Below are 18765 nucleotides of genomic sequence, written 5' to 3' on the forward strand. Positions count from 1 at the left end.
ACCCATCCTTTATCCTATGATTTACATCTCCATCAATTTCTCCATACTTTTGAATGATAGATCCCAAATATTTGAAACCGTCATCCACCGGTATTTCTTGCTCACCAAGCTTCACTACACTCCCATCACTACTTTGTTGCTTACTAAACTGACATTCTATATATTCTGTCTTACTCTTACTCAACTTAAAACCTCTTGCTTCCAATGTCTGTCTCCATAATTCTAACTTAGCATTAACCCCAGCTCTAGACTCATCAATCAAAACAATATCATCAGCAAACAACATACACCACGACACATTTTCTTGAATTGATCTCGTAAGCTCATCCATCACTATAGCAAATAGGAAAGAGCTTAATGCAGATCCTTGATGTAACCCAACCGTTATAGGAAAATTGGTTGTCACCCCTCCACAAGTGTGGACATTGGTTACTACTCCTCTGTACATATCTTTAATTATACTAATGTACTTGAGAGAAACACCTTTCTTCATCATTGTCCACCATAGAACATTCCTAGGTACTCTATCGTATGCCTTCTCTAAATCAATAAAAACCATATGCAAATCTTTATTCATCTCTCTATATCTCTCAATAAGTTGTCTAAGAAGATATATACCTTCCATAGTTGATCTTCCAGACATAAAACCAAATTGATTCTCCGATATCATGACAACCTTCCTCAACCTATACTCAATCACCCTCTCCCAAAGTTTCATAGTATGACTCATGAGTTTTATACCACGATAGTTTGTGCAATCTTGTATATCACCCTTATTCTTATATAGAGGCACCAAAGTACCCTTCCTCCACTATTTTTCCACCAAATCTTGTTAAAAAGATTTGTCAACCATTCTAAACATTTTTCACCCAAGCATTTACAAGCCTCGATAGGTATACCATCTGGGCCAACTGCCCTTCTTGATTTCATTTTCTTCAAAGCCTCTGCAATTTCTTTCTTTTGAATCTTGCGCATGAAGTCACGATTCATCTCATGAAAAAGAATGAAGAAGTCTCCAAGATCCTGAGCATGACTTTCATTAAATAGCTTATCAAAATAATCTTTCCATCTCTCATTAATCTCCTCATCTTTGACTAAAACCCTTTGCGTTTAATCTTTGATACTGAAATGAAATGGGGATCTTCGAAACACGAGCTTTGATTAACAAGAGCAAGTGTCAAGAATGACACTAAAGCATAACCCTTAAAAAGGGTATAACTGGAAACAAAATAAAAATAAAAATGTATTCTTTATTGATATGAAAAACCAATTGCTTAAGAAGCATTGGAGTGAAATACAAGAGGGGCTGCACCCCTTTATATACACAGCTGAAAGAGGACTCAATAGAGCTGTTGGGCACAGTCCAACAACTCTATTTAGAGCTGTTGGAATGTGTCAGTCCAACAGCTCTATTGCTAGTCAAGTCTGGACAGGACTTGACTAGCAACAGTCATTCTAGTTCAAACTGAACTAGATGACATAAAGACAAAAAATAAAAATAAAGGAAAAAAAATACAGAAAAGAAAGAAATTAAAAATGTATTTATATATATAAAATAATATAATATTATTATATATACATATATGTACAGTTTTACATTTTAACACTCCCCCTCAAACTTACGGTACAATGAACGAAAGTTTGTCTAAGAGAAAGTGAAATCGGGGAGCAGCGAGAGGCTTTGTAAAGAGGTCTGCTAACTGATATTCTGAAGTGACATATGGCAGATCAATTATCCCGTGTAGATATTCCTCTCTGACGTAGTGACAATCCATTTCGATGTGTTTGGTGCGTTCATGGAATGTTCTGTTACTGGCAATGTAGATCGCACTTTTGTTGTCACAACACATTTGTGAAGCCTTTGTTGCTTCAACTCCCATGTCAGCAAGCAGTCGTCGGAGCCAAACTACTTCCATGGTCGTGGTTGCCATGGCTCTGTATTCAGCTTCGGTGGATGAGAGAGATACCTTCTGCTGCTTTTTACACCTCTACGAGATTAATGATTCCCCTAAAAAGACACAAAAGCCAGTGGTTGAGTGTCTGTTATTGGGATCACCTCCCCAATCAGCATCAGTATATGCAATTAAATCAAGAGAAGAGGAGGAAGATAAGAAAAGTCCTCGTGAAAGAGAGGACTTGATGTATCTGATAATACGCATGACTGCTCCCATATGAACAGAAGTAGGAGCATGTTGAAATTGACTTGCTGTATGAACAACATGTGCTATATCTGGTCTGGTAATGGATAGATAGGAAAGTGCCCCGACAAGCTGTCTGTAAGGAGTAGGGTCTGCAAGAAGTTCTCCATCATCAATCTTCATTTTAACATTAACAACTTCTGGAGTGTCAACTTTCTTATCATCAGTAATACCAGACCTGAAAACAATATCAAAAGCAAATTTAGTCTGAGATAATAAATATCCTCTAGGAGAATAAGCAACTTCAATGCCTAAAAAATATCTCAACAAGCCCAAATCAGTCATTTCAAAATGAGATTTAAGAAGTGTTTTGATTGTTTCAACTCCCTGTTTATCGCTTCCGGTGATGATCATATCATCCACATAGAGAAGAAGCACAATGATCCCTGCATCAGAATTCTTAATAAACAAAGCAGTGTCAGTTAAACAGAATTGAAAACCAATATCAATCATAACACGACTAAACCTATCATACCAAGCTTTTGGTGCTTGTTTAAGTCCATAAAGAGCTTTTTCTAAGCGAAGGACTTTACCCTTAGGAATACTTAGACCAGGAAGGGGTTCCATATATACTTCTTCAACTAGCTTTCCATTTAAAAAAGCATTTTTGACATCCATTTGAAAAATAGACCATTTTTTGATAGAAGCTAAGGCAATTAAGGTTCGGACAGTAGTCATACGAGCCACCGGAGCAAAGGTTTCTTCATAATCAATCCCATATTCTTGGGCATAACCTTTGGCTACTAAACGGGCTTTATATCTTTCAAGAGTACCATCACTCTTGGTTTTAATTTTATAAACCCATCGACATCCTATAGTTTTCTTCCCTGGAGGAAGATCTTGAATATTCCATGTAGAAGCCTTTTCAAGTGCATCTAATTCAACTTTCATGGCTTCTATCCATTTGATATCATTTTTTGCTTGAAAATATGTGGATGGTTCTTCATATGAGTGAATTAATGCAATAACTGCCCTATATGTGGGTGAGAAAGACTCGTATGATACAAACTTTTCTGGAGGCCTCGAGATTCGGGATGATTGTCTAGTTGGAATGTTAGAATATTTCTCAAGTGCACATGGAGTATTAGACTCTTGTCGCCTGGAATATTGAATACTAATATCTCTATGAACTTCATTTTCAACATTAAGATCAATAATTCTTGGATCATCATCAAAGTTACAATCAAGGTCATATTCATCAGATGTTGATGTTAGATCTAGCAAAAAGGAGTACTCAGTGACGTCTTTTAATTTTCTAAAATCAAAGAAGCTCTCCTTTTCAAGAAAGGAAACATTTCTAGACACATATAGTTTATTATTTTTGAAGTCAAAACATCTATAACCTTTCTGGTTTTCAGCATATCCTAAAAAGGCACAGGGAATCGCACGAGGGGAAAGTTTATCATTTTTGTCAGTAAATATGAAACATTTGCACCCAAATATTCTTAATCTAGAGTAGTCTGGAGAAATGTTCATAAGTTTTTCAATGGGAGTGATATTTTGTAACGAAGAAGATGGCATCCTATTAATGAGATAGGTGGCAGTTAAGGCAGCTTCTGCCCAAAAGTCTTTAGGGACTTGATTTGCTATTAATAAAGTTCTAGTGGTTTCTATAATATGGCGATGTTTTCGTTCTGCCAGTCCATTTTGTTAAGGTGTATAAGGACAAGATCTTTGATGTGTGATGCCATGCAATTTAAGATAATTTTGAAAATCTGTGGATAAAAACTCTCCCCCTGAATCTGTGCGAAAAATAGTAATATCATTTTGAAATTTGTTTTTAACCATATTATGAAAAGTTTGAAAGTATGAAAATACTTCAGACTTATGTTTGAGAAAGTACATCCACGTATGTCGGGAGAAATCATCGACAAAAATAACATAGTAAACAAATCCTCCTTTAGAAATTACTGGTGCAGGACCCCAAACATCCGAGTGTATTAATTCAAGTGGTCTTGAAGAGAAAAAGGTTCTGTTCTGAAATGGTAATCTTTTCATTTTGCCGAGAATACAATCTTTACAATCAAATGATTCAGAGTTAAAAAAACTCCCTAGATTTGGAAAATGTTGGATTTTGGCTATATGTGGGTGACCAAGTCTCTTATGCCACAGTTCCAACTCTATTTTTTGAATATTATAACAAAAAGCTTTCTTCGGCATTTCCAAAAAATCCATGTAATAGAGTCCTCCTTCTCTATGGCCTTCCCCAATCAGCTTGCCTGACTGGCGATCCTGTACCCAACAACCATGAGAAGAAAAAGAAATATTACACCCATAATCAGAAATTTGAGATACAGATAAAAGATTTAAATTTAATTTGGGAACATGTCTAATTTCTGGAATAAAAAAATTTTTTGTTTTATAAATTTTTTCAAAATCTCCTATTCCTTCTATTTCAAGAGAAGTCCCATCAGCAGTAAAGACCTTTGACACACTTGTTTTATTTTTAACACATTTGGATAGACTTTGATTATTTGGGGTCATATGAAAAGATGCACCAGAGTCAAGAAGCCAAGAAATTTTACCTAAATCAGAAAAAGATGAGGCTGCTGCGCCGGTTGAAGCTTCAGATGAGGAAGAGGCACCTTTGATGAGAGGCTGAAGGATCTCCATTAGTTGGGCCAGGGAAACTGGTCTTTAGGCTCCGATCCAGCAATTGCAGCTCTTTTTTCTCTCAGCTCCTTAAGTTTGGGACATTGTGGCCTGTAGTGTCCCGGTTCATGACAGTGATGACAAATAACTTTCTTCTTATCATAGTCACCATTTTGTCGGTTAAAGTGAGGAGGCCTATATGATCGAACATGATTCCCTGGTCTAGACACGGCTAAAACGGAATCATCTTCAATTTTTAAAGAACCTTTCCGGAGACGATTTTCTTCCATTGTTAACTCTTCAATAGTTTCAACAATAGAAGGAATTTTTCCCCGGTGAAGTAGGGCCGATTTAGTGGTTTCAAATTCCGGCCTTAATCCAGTGATAAACTGGTAAAAATGTTCAACATCGAGTTGTTTCTGACGAAGCTCGATGTCTTCGGCACAATGCCACTTTGGTTCTAAAAGGGAAAGTTCTTCCCAAAGTTCGGACAACCCATTGTAATATTCACGAATAGTTTTGTCTCCTTGTGTCATCATTCGAACTTTTTCTTGGAGGTTGCACACGTGTGCAATATCTTTAAGGGAATACATATTCTTAAGGTATTCCCATGCCTTATCGGCATGATCAAATTTGGCAAGACTTGAGCATTTTTTAATGTCAACGCTATTGATAAGCCATGACATTATCTTCGCATGAGATATTCTCCATTCTTTCCATTTCTTCTCGTATGAGGCAATAGCCTTGATTTTCTCTTCTTCCGATAGAGGGACATCTTTATCTCCCTCCTTTTTAGTAAGAGATAGCTTAGGTTCCGAATCGGAACCATCCACAATCCCCCATAAGCCTTTTCCCCATATATGGTGCTTCATGATTGAAGCCCATGTTACATAGTTCGTATCGCTTAGTTTCATAGGCATGATGGTGACTTTATCATTGTCATCCATCGATTACAAGGAGAGAAAGAATAGGGATAGAAGAGAAACAAGGAAAATGAGAAAGAAAGAAAAAAAAAAAAACAATACAACAAGATGTGAAATCTTCTCCAATGAAGTGATAAAACACTTCTCTTCAAGTGGCGAACACTTTTGCAAACGGGCACGGAAACCGAGGTAGCTTTTCCTCAAGATTTAGTATTTCCTCGGCTTTCATACCATGAAATGAAATGGGGATCTTCGAAACACGAGCTTTGATTAACAAGAGCAAGTGTCAAGAATGACACTAAAGCATAACCCTTAAAAAGGGTATAACTGGAAACAAAATAAAAATAAAAATGTATTCTTTATTGATATGAAAAACCAATTGCTTAAGAAGCATTGGAGTGAAATACAAGAGGGGCTGCACCCCTTTATATACACAGCTGAAAGAGGACTCAATAGAGCTGTTGGGCACAGTCCAACAACTCTATTTAGAGCTGTTGGAATGTGTCAGTCCAACAGCTCTATTGCTAGTCAAGTTTGGACAGGACTTGACTAGCAACAGTCATTCTAGTTCAAACTGAACTAGATGACATAAAGACAAAAAATAAAAATAAAGGAAAAAAAAAATACAGAAAAGAAAGAAATTAAAAATGTATTTATATATATATAATAATATAATATTATTATATATACATATATGTACAGTTTTACATTTTAACAGATACATCTAACCATACCCAGATCCCTCGATTTCTTATCTCTCATCTTTGCAAGCCTATAAATATCCTTCTCGCCCTCTTTGGTATCCAACTTGTCATAAACCTCCTTATATACCCTATCCCTCACGTTTCAAACTACTTTTTTAGCTTCCTTCTTTGCTATCATATACTTCTTTAAATTCTCATTATCACGACTCTTAGATTTCTATAGCACTCTCTTTTAACCTAAATAGCTAATTTGACATCCTCGTTCCACCATGATGTATCCTTACCTAGCGATGCACCGCCTTTAGACTCACCCAATACCTCCTTAGCCACCTTTCTCATGCCACCCGCTATCTTATTTCACATTAATTCTGAATCCTCCTCGAGACACCAATCAGCTTCCTTAACTACCTGCTCTACAAACATTCATTGTTTAACTCCTTTCAGTGCCCACCACTTAATTCTAAGATCTATCCTATGTCTATCCCTTTTGTGGCATTTTCTAATTGTAAGATCTAAAATTAAGACTCTATGTTGTATAGCTAAACTTTCTCCCGGTATAACCTTACAATCGATGCAACAACCCCTATATTTCTTTTTAAGTAGGAAAAAATCTATCTGACTCGTATTAACCCCACTTTTAAATGTTACTAGGTGAGACTCTCTCTTCCTAAACCAAGTGTTTGCTAAGATCATATCATAGGACAAACCAAAATCTAAAATCATTTCTCCACTTTCGTTTCTTTCTCCTATACCATAGATACTCTCAAATCCATCCTTACTAATGCCTACATGTTCATTAAGGTCACCGCCGACGAAAAGCTTTTCTCCATAAGATATCCCTTGTACTACTCCATCTAAATCTTCCCAAAATTGACGCTCAATGGAATCATCTAAACCTACTTGAGGTGCATAAACATTAATAATATTAATAATATCTGTACCTAATACTAATTTAATAAGTAAAATCCTATCACCCTTCCTACGGACCTCAATTACATTATCTATAAACTCACGACTAATAACAATCCCTACTCCATTCTTATTCCTATTTATTCTTGCATATCAAATCTTATATCCCCAAGGTTCTATCACTTTTGCTTTCTCACCTACCCATTTGGTCTGTATAACTGGATTAAAAATTTTGTAACTGCATGTCAGGGTGAATTTAGCTAAGGTTTAGTAGGTGCTTTCTACTCATATGAACATGATCAGTTTGGTTTTTACAAAAAAAATTGATAATATTGTTTGGGTTGTTGCTGGGCCTAGCCAACAATCGACTGAGCCCTTGGGGCAGTCAGCCCCAACCAATGGGCAGAGTGGCTGGCCCTGCCGACTGGGTCGGCTGAGTCATGTTCTATAAAATAAAATATTTTTTTATTTCATGTGGTTGTCCAGCCTTGACAGCACGCACAAGCCTGGGCTGGGCCTGTGCATGTGCTGTCAGGCCCAGCCGATCGGCTGGGCTGACTTGGCTAGCCCGGCCTGGCAGGCAGTCTGGTCTGACCAGACCGACTCAGCTGACTAAGGTCAGCTGGGCCTGTTGCAAATTTCTTTAGAAAAAAAGCAAAAACAATACATACACACATATATATATATATATGACAAAAGTTTTACACAGGTATGCGTTTATATAAATTTAGTTTTCCAGACATGTGCATTGAAAATGATTTTGGCTGGTACACATTTACGTACAGTTAGTGGTGCACACACGTGAATAACAAATGGTGTACGTATAAGACAGGTGTTGGGTTCTTGTCCTAAAAAAATAAATGTGTATATTGACACCTTGTGTTGATGAATGTGGAAGTAGATGGTTTTAAGCATGATGAATTCCAGACTTACTATATGAATGTATTTTGATTTTTGTTCATGCTATAAGGAGAAGTTTTTGTATGCTTGAGCTTATGTGATGTGCCTAAACCATATATCATTGTGCAAGTTATTTCAGTGTATATGTTTACATGATGTCAATGTGTATTTGGCAAGAACAATCATGTGTAGATATTTACACTTATGAATCTCGTAAGAATGCATGTATGATAAGTGAGTTCATGAAAGCACTAGCACAGGGATGGTGAATGCACACACACGACTGAGGTAACTTATGCATATTGTTAAATTGGTATGAATGAGTGTGCATTTGAAAACGTATTGGTATCCTTGCATATATTGCACATGATTGGTTTTTGCATATGGTGCATCGATGATTGAAATTAATCATCATGGGTTGGGTGGGCCTTGAGCTGTGGTTTGCTCCTTTATTTATTTTAAATACATCGCAAAAATTGCATTAATATTTTGTACATCGCACTGTTCTATGTGTTTCCACGTGCGAAAGTCTCGCGATGGCTCTCGCAGGAGTAGATGTGAGATGTTGTCTTTGTTTGCATGCTGAATTGCAAATTAAAGAAATGTTATAATAATAATCTAATAAAAAATAAAAGAACAGTTCTAAGATGTCTCGTCGAGAGTACGGGACTATTGGAATTGCAGTTTTGGGGAAACCGAAAAGATACAAAAACTCCACGTGTGTTGTTGTTGCTCCTGAACTCGATATTGAAGTTATCTTTCTGCCTACGGTTTTAGAGAGTTTCCGCCACTTTGTCTGTGGGTGGTGTGTAGATACAACTGTTGTTTTGGTATACTAAGAAAGTGACACTTGTAGATGAGTGGTCTCTGGTATCTCCAACATTAGATGGGTGGTCTAATGTTCTGAAGGCTGTTTCGGTTGAGAGCTAAGTTTGGAACCTAGTAATAAAATACAACTTGTGTGTTAAGTTACCCTAGGAACCTAACTTGACCTCTAAGATTTTATCCGTGGACAACGGTAATTAAAAAGAGAAACTTAAATTGTGTGCATTTAATAAGGACATGCATATGAAAAAAATATATAATAAGAGGTAATAATTTACTCATGCATTGCACTAAAGTCATGCATATTCCTGTTATGCATTAGATCACGCATGTTTACCTGTTCCCTTAACTGCTAAATGTTGGTGAATGTTTAATGTCGTTCCCTAATGCATCTTAAATGATTGTATTGCTTAAATTGTGATCTTTGTTATTTATTAAATATTTCTTAATGCTTAATAATTATCTCTAATACATGAATGCTTAATCGAACCACAAATTTATCATAATTGGATGCCTTTAAAATATTGCATGAATTCTTAATGTATTTTTTATGCTCATTTATTTCATTAGAGAGATTCGTACGCAGAATTCCTTGAATTTCTGACACCCTTATTTTTGTGGTTTTCGCAGCCGCAGGGGATCAGTAAAGCGACTAGCTTCTGGTAGAGTTACGAGTGTCACACTTTTGCTAGACAGTTTACAGATGGACAACGTGACTCAGTTTTTCCTTATTTACTTTTATGTCATTTAAATAACTCTGATATGTCTCTTGCAATTATTGTTAAACACTCCTTCTTTCATATAGTATGGAGAAATTGATGGAGATGTAAATCATAGGATAAAGGTTGGGTGGATGAAATGGAAAAGTGCTACTGGAGTGCTGTGCGATCGTAGAATGCCATTGCGGTTGAAGGGAAAGTTTTATAGGACGACTATTAGACCCGCTTTACTATATGGTACGGAATGTTGGGCTGCCAAGAGACATCATATTCAAAAAATGAGTGTAGCTGAGATGCGGATGCTTAGATGGATGTGTGGAAATACAATAAAAGATAAGATTCGGAACGAAGAGATACGTAAGAAGGTAGGTGTTGCACCCATTGAAAATAAGATGCGAGAGAATCGTTTACGGTGGTTTGGACATATTCGGCGAAGGCCTAATGATGCTCCAGTTAGAAGGTTGGAGAAATGGGAAAATATATTAGTTAAAAGAGGTCGGGGTAGGCCTAGGAAGACTTGGATGGAGATGATAGGAAAGGATATGAATGCTTTGAACCTCACCGAGGACATGGCGTTGGATAGAAATGATTGGAGGAAAAGGATTCATGTGGAAGACCCAAAATGAATTTCTTTTTTGGTTCATATCGCTGACCCCAATTGTTTTGGGATGAAGGCGTAGTTGTTGTTGTTGTTGTTGTTGTACTCCTTCTTTCATAATTAATAAATAATAAGTTGCTATGGTTTAGGATAATAAATGTAAGATCTTCTGTGGTGTGTTTGGTTATCCAATTGGGAGTGGAACTGTAAAGGCCCTAGGTCTCTGAGAATATTTTCGCAATTGATTTAAAAAAAAATGCATTTTTAAAAAGGTAGGAGTTGGGGTCGTTACAAGAACTTTATTAGCTACTCTAAAAAAATGAGAGGAACTTTATTAGCATTAAAGAGAGAGAGAGAGGTAATGAATTAAATATATTTAATACTAAAATAATGATAAAAAAAGATTTTAAAAAGATGACACTATTTTAATAAATCTTAAATAACTCTCATGCAGTTATCGTGATTACAATATGATATTATATTTTATCAATTATACAATATTTTATTGTATTTCCACACATCCATCTAAGCATCCGCATCTCAGCTACACTCATTTTTTGAATAGGCTGCCAAGAGACATCATATTCAAAAAATGAGTGTAGCTGAGATGCGGATGCTTAGATGGATGTGTGGAAATACAATAAAAGATAAGATTCGGAACGAAGAGATACGTAAGAAGGTAGGTGTTGCACCCATTGAAAATAAGATGCGAGAGAATCGTTTACGGTGGTTTGGACATATTCGGCGAAGGCCTAATGATGCTCCAGTTAGAAGGTTGGAGAAATGGGAAAATATATTAGTTAAAAGAGGTCGGGGTAGGCCTAGGAAGACTTGGATGGAGATGATAGGAAAGGATATGAATGCTTTGAACCTCACCGAGGACATGGCGTTGGATAGAAATGATTGGAGGAAAAGGATTCATGTGGAAGACCCAAAATGAATTTCTTTTTTGGTTCATATCGCTGACCCCAATTGTTTTGGGATGAAGGCGTAGTTGTTGTTGTTGTTGTTGTTGTATACAATATTTTGCAAATTACACTACTTTCTAATTTAAAATAGTGAACTAACAAGCATGTTTTTTTTATGAACGTGATATTTTAAAAACATCTCTAATATTTGTCACTATGTACACATTTATATAATTTACTAAGTTATATGCATTATGACACGATAAATCACACTTAATTTTTAAAAAAATTTATAACATAAACTATATATTTTTATTTATTTTTAATAAATTAAATAAAAAACCTTGACTCGCCCGAGTCACCGAGTTGACTCGCCCGATTTGCCGAGTTGGATGTGGCCGATCCGATACGGAGTCCCGAGAATGCCAACCATGCCCACAAGTTTATGTGATAGCAGAAATCATGCAACTTTCTTCTTCAACATGATTGTGCATTTGTGCATTAGTTCCCAAAGACCAATTTGCCATGAGAGCCTTATCTTTTCTTTCCTCGTTTTTATTTAACTACTTTTTCCTTTTCGTGTTGTGAGGTTGAGTTGGGGTGGAGTGAGATGGCTGGTGTGGGTAAGGTTTCCATGCTGGCTTACAAAACAAGGAACAATATCAGGACAAAATGAAAACAAAAGATACTTAAAAAGGTAGGAGTTACAAGAAACAGAATTAAGGGAAGGATACAGAAGAAAAGCACGAAAAGGGAAAAGACAAGACAAAAATGAGATATTCCCTCACTTGGTTGAGTATGAATTCCTTGCACACCATGCTTTTAGTGCCATGTAAGAAAAGTATGCATGTTTTAAGAAAACAATAAGACAAAAACTCAGGTGATACACTTAATACAGGCAATCATGAAACATTTATCTCAAACTTCAGTTCTTTATAGTTACAGAACTTCACCAAATAAATGTGGAATTACAGAAGTGCACTTGACAAATGTACATACATCGTAAATTTAATCTGTTAACCGAAATCTTGTATTTAACATATAAACAACTTATTTCAGTGTAATTGTATATTATCCTAACCTATGTGAACAGAATATCCAACAAAGAGCTGATCTTAATCCATCCCCACACAGCCACTAAATTGCTTATCATCAAAGATATAGGATAGGCACAAGCACTCCACCAAAACCAAGATAAAAGTGAACCTGTAACAAGCTAAGGGCATTCTTCTGTATTAAGCACACATCCAATGATAACACAAACTATGAACTACAAATGGTTATGCTTTTTCAATTCTCAGTCATTTTCAGCAGAGGTAATCTTGGAACATCTCATTGCCATTTTCAGTTTCATACAAATAAAAGTTTGTATGGTCTCTGAAGATTATTCTCCATGCTAATTTAAGCTTTCTTTTAGGTGGCACTCATATAAAAACTGAATATCCATTCACGAGGGAAACAGCATTGGCAAACCTTTCCCATTGACATGAAAGCAATGCAGACGAGTCCACAATAGCTGAAAAGCAGCCAAATAAGGAAGCCCCATTTCTGACCTTCCTCAGGCAACTACAAATATTTCAGATTAGAGAAAACCATCATTAGAATAAAACATGTAAAATCCAGGGAACAAATGAAGAGAAAAAGAGAGGGGAGGGAGAGGAAGAGATGGACTTACACAACTTCTAGCCCTAGTGAACCATAAGCTACCAATTACAGTCCACACCCATAAAAAAGGGTAAAGAAGTAGTGACAGAATTGACAGCACCACAACTCTTCCACAAAAACGGGCATATCTTTGCTGCCAACCTAAATCCCTGAAAGAATCAGAGAGACGTAAGTATTGAAAAAAATTGGCATATAAACATTTGAAGGTTGCAGCTAGTTGACAAGAAATATTGCTAATTAAGAGACAAATAGTTAAAAGAAATAAGTTTCCCTTGAATGGATGACTATAAATCTAAAGCAAAAAACACAGGTTTTTTGTGAATTTGCAGGAATCCTGTTAAAATACATAGTTCTATGTAAATATAAATATATATATATATATATGTATATACATTAAATATGAATATATCTATTAATGTATGTATATTAGGTCTTATGTATCTTTTTATTTTATTCTTGTATATCGCTTATTGTAATTTTCTTTTTATTTTATTATTATTTTTATGTGTAATAGATTGTGCCCATTAAGGGCACTTTTGGTATTTGGTTTATAGCCATTGGGGCTAGTCCAGTGGCTAGCTCAACTTACCGCGGAACTAGCCCAACGGCTAGTTGAGCTCCCTCTTTCCTTCACTGTATTGTATATATATACGTGGGGCTTTGCCCACATTATACTATGCCTCTCTTAAGCATTCTAATCAATAAATATATATTTTTTTGTGTTCTCTTGACCATTAGTGACTTGTGCTTGTTTGTGTTATTGTGATCGTGTATTTGCCCATAGAGGCCTCTTGTATTGCCTTAGTGGCGCTTGTATTTGTGCACACACTTGTATTTATAGCTCTTAGTAGCCTTTTTTGTTGTGCACACCTTTCTTTGTATTTGATTACAAATCCAACAATGAAGATATGCACTTAGCTTGGTGCTCTCTCTCTCTCTCTCTCTCTCTCTCTCTCTCTCTCTCTCTCTCTCTCTCTCTCTCACACACACACACACACACACACACACAAAATCAGTAAATAGATGGAAGGGGGAGGGTTCTAACTTCTAAGAGATAGGATTTGGAGAGGCATGTAAGACTAGATCCAGGTATGATTCTCCATTCATAGCTTCCCAAGATTAGATCATGCATTCAACATGTTATTTTACTCGTCCACGATCCTTGAACCCCAAAATGGAGCCATTCCACACAGATCCATTTTCCGTTATGTAGCCCCAATGCATTTGTTTCCTCATCCATGGCCAAGGACCATCCACAAATGTTAAAGTTCATGAACTTGGCAAAGCATCCATTAAGTTATTGAAAACTCCCCCCTCCCCTCCCCAAAGATGATGAACACAAGTGTATTTCTTTCATCTATTAGTATCTAGCATGCATGCATGTCATTTTGGTTCTTTGTTGGATACTCATGCACATATATCCAGCCCATGTAATCTTATAATCCTTTACTTATGGTAGTGAACGTGAAGATATATATGAACACTTATAATAACCACTATCCTAACAAAGTGCCATCGGTACAACCGTACAAGCATGCACACGGTCTCATGCTACTAACTAGGGATGTTAAATCAGTCGAATAAACCGATTTTGATGTGTTCAAGCTTGGCTCATTCTTGTGGCGAGTTATGCCAAGCTCAAGCTTATAACAGGCCCAAGCTAAATGAGCTTGAGCTGGCTCGTTTCCAAAAGAAAAAGAAAAAGTATTGTCTCGAAGCTGGAAGCAGTAAGATTTTATCTCTAACCTATTGCTTGCGAGCCAAATACTTTAACCATTTACTCTACACCACAATATGTGATGTAAAAAAATATCTAAAATATGTCTATTACTGCTTAATGGTCCTATATGAACTGAACATTTATTGCTTGTATTCAGGTTGCCAAGCCTATTTTACAAGTTCAAATGAGCTCTATACGAGCCAAACACAAGCCAAGCCATGAACAGCTTGTCTCGTTTCCAAACCCTACTCCAATCTAGTTAGAATGCAAATAGGGAGGTAAACTCTTGACCCAAGTGACATAGATGGAAACTGTTGAAAGCATACATTGACCATTTCAATTATTCCAATTTCTTCACAAAGGAAGAGAAGATGATCTAATTATTCTAAGGAAACACATTTATATAACCTCTAAGAAACCTGAAGTTGGATCTGAAAAGGGATATACTTACAAACCCATTCCTGCAGCTAGACCATTGTCTACAAACATTAACACTCGAAAAACAAAAACAGTTGTGTAGTCAACCTGGAAAAGGAGAGAAGGTGGAAGCATAATTCAGTTCCCTTACGAAAATACATGCATTTCTTAAATATGGTTGGCTCAGGTGAAAATAAGAGAAAAAGGCTTTGAGGCTTACCACAATCCATATGTGCAATGGATATGTACAAAAATGGTATCGATTCCATTTTATGGAAACAATGATCCTAGATTCGTCAAAGAATACAGCATATTGATGTATCTAAAGGAAGCAATATATGCAAGCAGGCATCAGATAAGCACTCAGAAGAAACACACATATACAATGTGCGGACAGGTGTATGAAACTTTTTAAGCAGAGGCATGCAAGCCAACAGAGGGGTATAAGTATTTAGAAAACTAGTTTGAATTATGATACACCAAGCAACATATTATGAATATTTCATCTGAGAACTTGTATCGGGTTGATTATCTCAAAAAAAAACTTGTATCAAGTTAAACAAATAAATCAAGCTGGGAGCTAAGAAATTTTCAACAGTACAATAATGCTTGCAGACTGTAAAGTTAGAGTAATGGCAAAAGTAAATCCAGATGAATTCTTTAGATGGGCATCAAGAGGACAGTCTAAATTTTGCAACATTACAGCCATTAGAATTAGTTGATCACCTAGGCCGATAGCTAAGCAAATTGAATTCATCAAACAAATGAACTCAAGCTGATCCAAAATACAAAAAGAAAAAAAGAAATGTACAACCCCCGAGCTCAGTGTGAACTAGGTCAAGTAGCACGATACCATCTTACACCAATTTTCATGTCTACAGACGGTAAGGCTGGCAAAATCCAAGTCATTCTATGAAGTTCTAAATGAAAGTGTTGTAGGATTGAGGCAACGAGCACTAGAGGAGGGGTGAATAGTGCTTTTAAATATCGTCTTTGGAATTATGACGGATTTTAAAATTTGCAAAGCAATCATACAAAAAACACAAGAATTTATCCCGGCTCTATCTTTCCCGACCTACATCCAGTCCCCAAGCAAAACCCGCTTGAGATTTCCACTATCAACCTTGTGTAACTAAAAGATCATACAGACCAAATCCGGTCTCACTTTTAGTAACAACCCTACTGAAAGCAAACAACTCTTTTAAACCAAAGAGTCATTTCCTTTTTATAGAAACAATGAAATAATCAACTTACAATCAACCTACGAGCCCTTCTTATGAATGCAAATGGCTTTTGAGGTTGTTGAAATACTCAACTCACAAATTCACTGTCTCTCAAAAGAATTTGAGTGAAAAACTGGAGTTAAATATCAAGTGAGTGAGAAAACAAAAACTTGAATGAATATGAGTGAAAAGCAAAGAATAATCCAATGTAATTCGATATGATTTGATTCAATTCGATGTTTTTTAGTGTGGAATGTATTCATATTTATAGTTGAAAGATTTCATACGTTGAGGGTATGAAAGAGTGTCAAAACAATCCATTTTGAACGATCAAAACGTTTGAAAAATGAAAAGACACATCTTTTAAAAGTTACAAAAAAATGATAAAATTAGTCGGCTGGAACAATAGTTAGTCGACTGAAATCAAATATTAGCAGACTGACAGTTATCATCGGTCTACTAATGTGTTTATCATAGCCGTTTGAAAATCTGAAGCTTTGAAAATTAGTCGACTAAAGAAAAAGTTAGTCGACTGATAATATCATCAGTAGACTGAAAAATCTTTCGGTCGACTGCTGCTAAATTTTTCAGAAAACACACGTTTTGTTCGATCGACTGATAAAACCTTCAGTCGACTGCTGCTAAAGTTTCAAGAAAACAGACATTCTGTCTGGTCGACTGATAAAACCTTCGGTCGACTAATTTTACAAAAACGACATTTTTGCTTACAAAATTTGGCGCGAAAATGTTGGTCGACTGATGAGTCTATTGGTCGACTCATAAACATGAAAAATTAAGTAAAGAGTTTTCTAAAATGATTTTCATGAAGGGCTCTTTTAAAAAAGTTTTTCTAAAGACTTTTTAGGTGAAATACAATCGAAATATGCACTCTAAGTAAGTTTTTTACAAGAATCTAAGACTTTTAATGAATTTTATATTTGCACAATAGTCTTTAAAGATTCTTCATCGAATTCTTCAATTCTTGTCATCTTTCTTCATTGCCTTAGCTGAAATGCAGTTGATTCACTTGTTCATCATCAAAACCTTGTACTTGAAGTATCGTGTACGGCTTCGTTGTCGTAACACTAAATCCTTATGTGAAAGATTTTCCCCAAGTATTTTCCTACCCTAATTACAAGCAATCGATTCTTGCTGCCTCTTGCTCGTTAATATTGGTCGTCAAATCATCCCATAGAACTTAAGCTCACTTCGATCGATATGAATCACAGTTCTTGAAGATCACAAAAGCACAGGCTAAGGAAGCAAACCCTCCTTCTAGATCGGTTTCTTGTTCAAGATTAACGTAAGTACCTCAAAATCCAGTCCACGAAAAGAATGATAGCATGACAAAACTCACCCAAATGTCTGGAAAACAACAAAGTTCAAACAACCAACAGCACCGATTCAAAAGTAACTTAAAAACAAAAGAAAGAAACGAAAAGAGAAGAAGTAGACGTAATAGACTTTATCATTCGTTTGCACAAAACCAAGATTAACAGAAAGCAATAACTCATATGCACCCACCCAACACAAAAAAAGATGCAAGAAGGGAAACCCAAAAGAAAAGCAGATTAAATCCAACAAAGAGAGAAGGATACGCGCTCGTTGCGAGCATAGACAAGAAAAAACCATCGTACCTGCCAAAAATCATAAAAAAAACACGGAAAAGAAAGTGAACAAAAGCAAAGAAAAACAGAAATCAGTCAAAATTAAAGGAAAGAAATTATCCAAACGCAACTCTCACCACTTGAAATCGACTCCTCTGATAGCCATCAAGTCGACCTAAATCCCCAGCTCCCTCGAGAAACTCATCGATTCCGAGCCTTCCAAGAAACTCAAGCCCAAGAAACCGCAGAATTTTACGACCATAATCGATCCCCAAACAGGAAACGAAAAAACACTCGGGAATGAAGAAAATCGTGAGAGGGTTCGGAATTGGGGAAGAGCAGCGACGAGCTCAAAGCAGAGGTGAGGAGGGCGCAGAGAGTGTATTTGAGGAGGAGCCGACGGTTTCCGTTTGCGAAAAACTAGCATGTTACACGTCTCTCCATCTTTACCACCATAAAATGAAGCCCAGAGCATACGACGTTCGATTTGATGAGTATTCGTAGAGGAATTGATGCTTGCTTTTAAAACTCACTCTTAGTTTCCTCTCATTAACGGCGTCTAGGCGGCAATCCCAGTTGAATGGAGGCTGTGTGCTGTTGCCTTTGGTGCTCGATAACGACGTCACTCTGCCGTTGGTGTGAGTGATAGGAACTCGCCGGGCCACGTCGGTGATCCATGCTGGGGGTGGGTCAGGGGAGTGGGTCCCACCGAGGATCTGGCCCGGCGCAGACGTGAGTTTTGGTTTGGCACAAATCTCATTCTCGAGAAAATATAAGAGCGAGGAAAATTCTCGCGGCATTTTGAAAAAATGGAAAATATAAAATATAAATAAAAATATGAAAAATATATAAAATCT

The 18765-nt window shown here is 36.5% G+C and overlaps 1 protein-coding gene across 3 annotated transcripts in view; it reads right to left on the reverse strand.

The window, feature by feature from the left end:
• The window catches only part of LOC149836858 (E3 ubiquitin-protein ligase SIS3-like), a 43977-nt gene extending 25712 nt beyond the window's left edge, over positions 1-18265 (reverse strand). The window contains exons 1-6 of one of the 3 annotated variants that reach the window (XM_090007152.1): positions 18046-18265; positions 17900-17938; positions 15299-15365; positions 15113-15186; positions 12952-13090; positions 12750-12842 (exon numbers count right to left, since the gene is read on the reverse strand). In XM_090007152.1, coding sequence (XP_089863278.1) covers positions 12750-12842; positions 12952-13090; positions 15113-15186; positions 15299-15365; positions 17900-17938; positions 18046-18074 — 441 coding nt within the window. In that variant the 5' untranslated portion in view covers positions 18075-18265. Of the gene's footprint in view, positions 1-12749; positions 12843-12951; positions 13091-15112; positions 15187-15298; positions 15401-17899; positions 17939-18045 lie in introns of all 3 variants that reach the window. The other 2 variants (XM_090007154.1, XM_090007153.1) reach the window with 2 other exon arrangements.
• Between the last annotated feature and the right edge of the window lie 500 nt (positions 18266-18765).

The sequence above is a fragment of the Nuphar pumila genome, chromosome 5 (genome assembly GCF_984573655.1).
Source record: "Nuphar pumila chromosome 5, dmNupPumi1.hap1.1, whole genome shotgun sequence".
Classification (NCBI taxonomy): domain Eukaryota; kingdom Viridiplantae; phylum Streptophyta; class Magnoliopsida; order Nymphaeales; family Nymphaeaceae; genus Nuphar; species Nuphar pumila.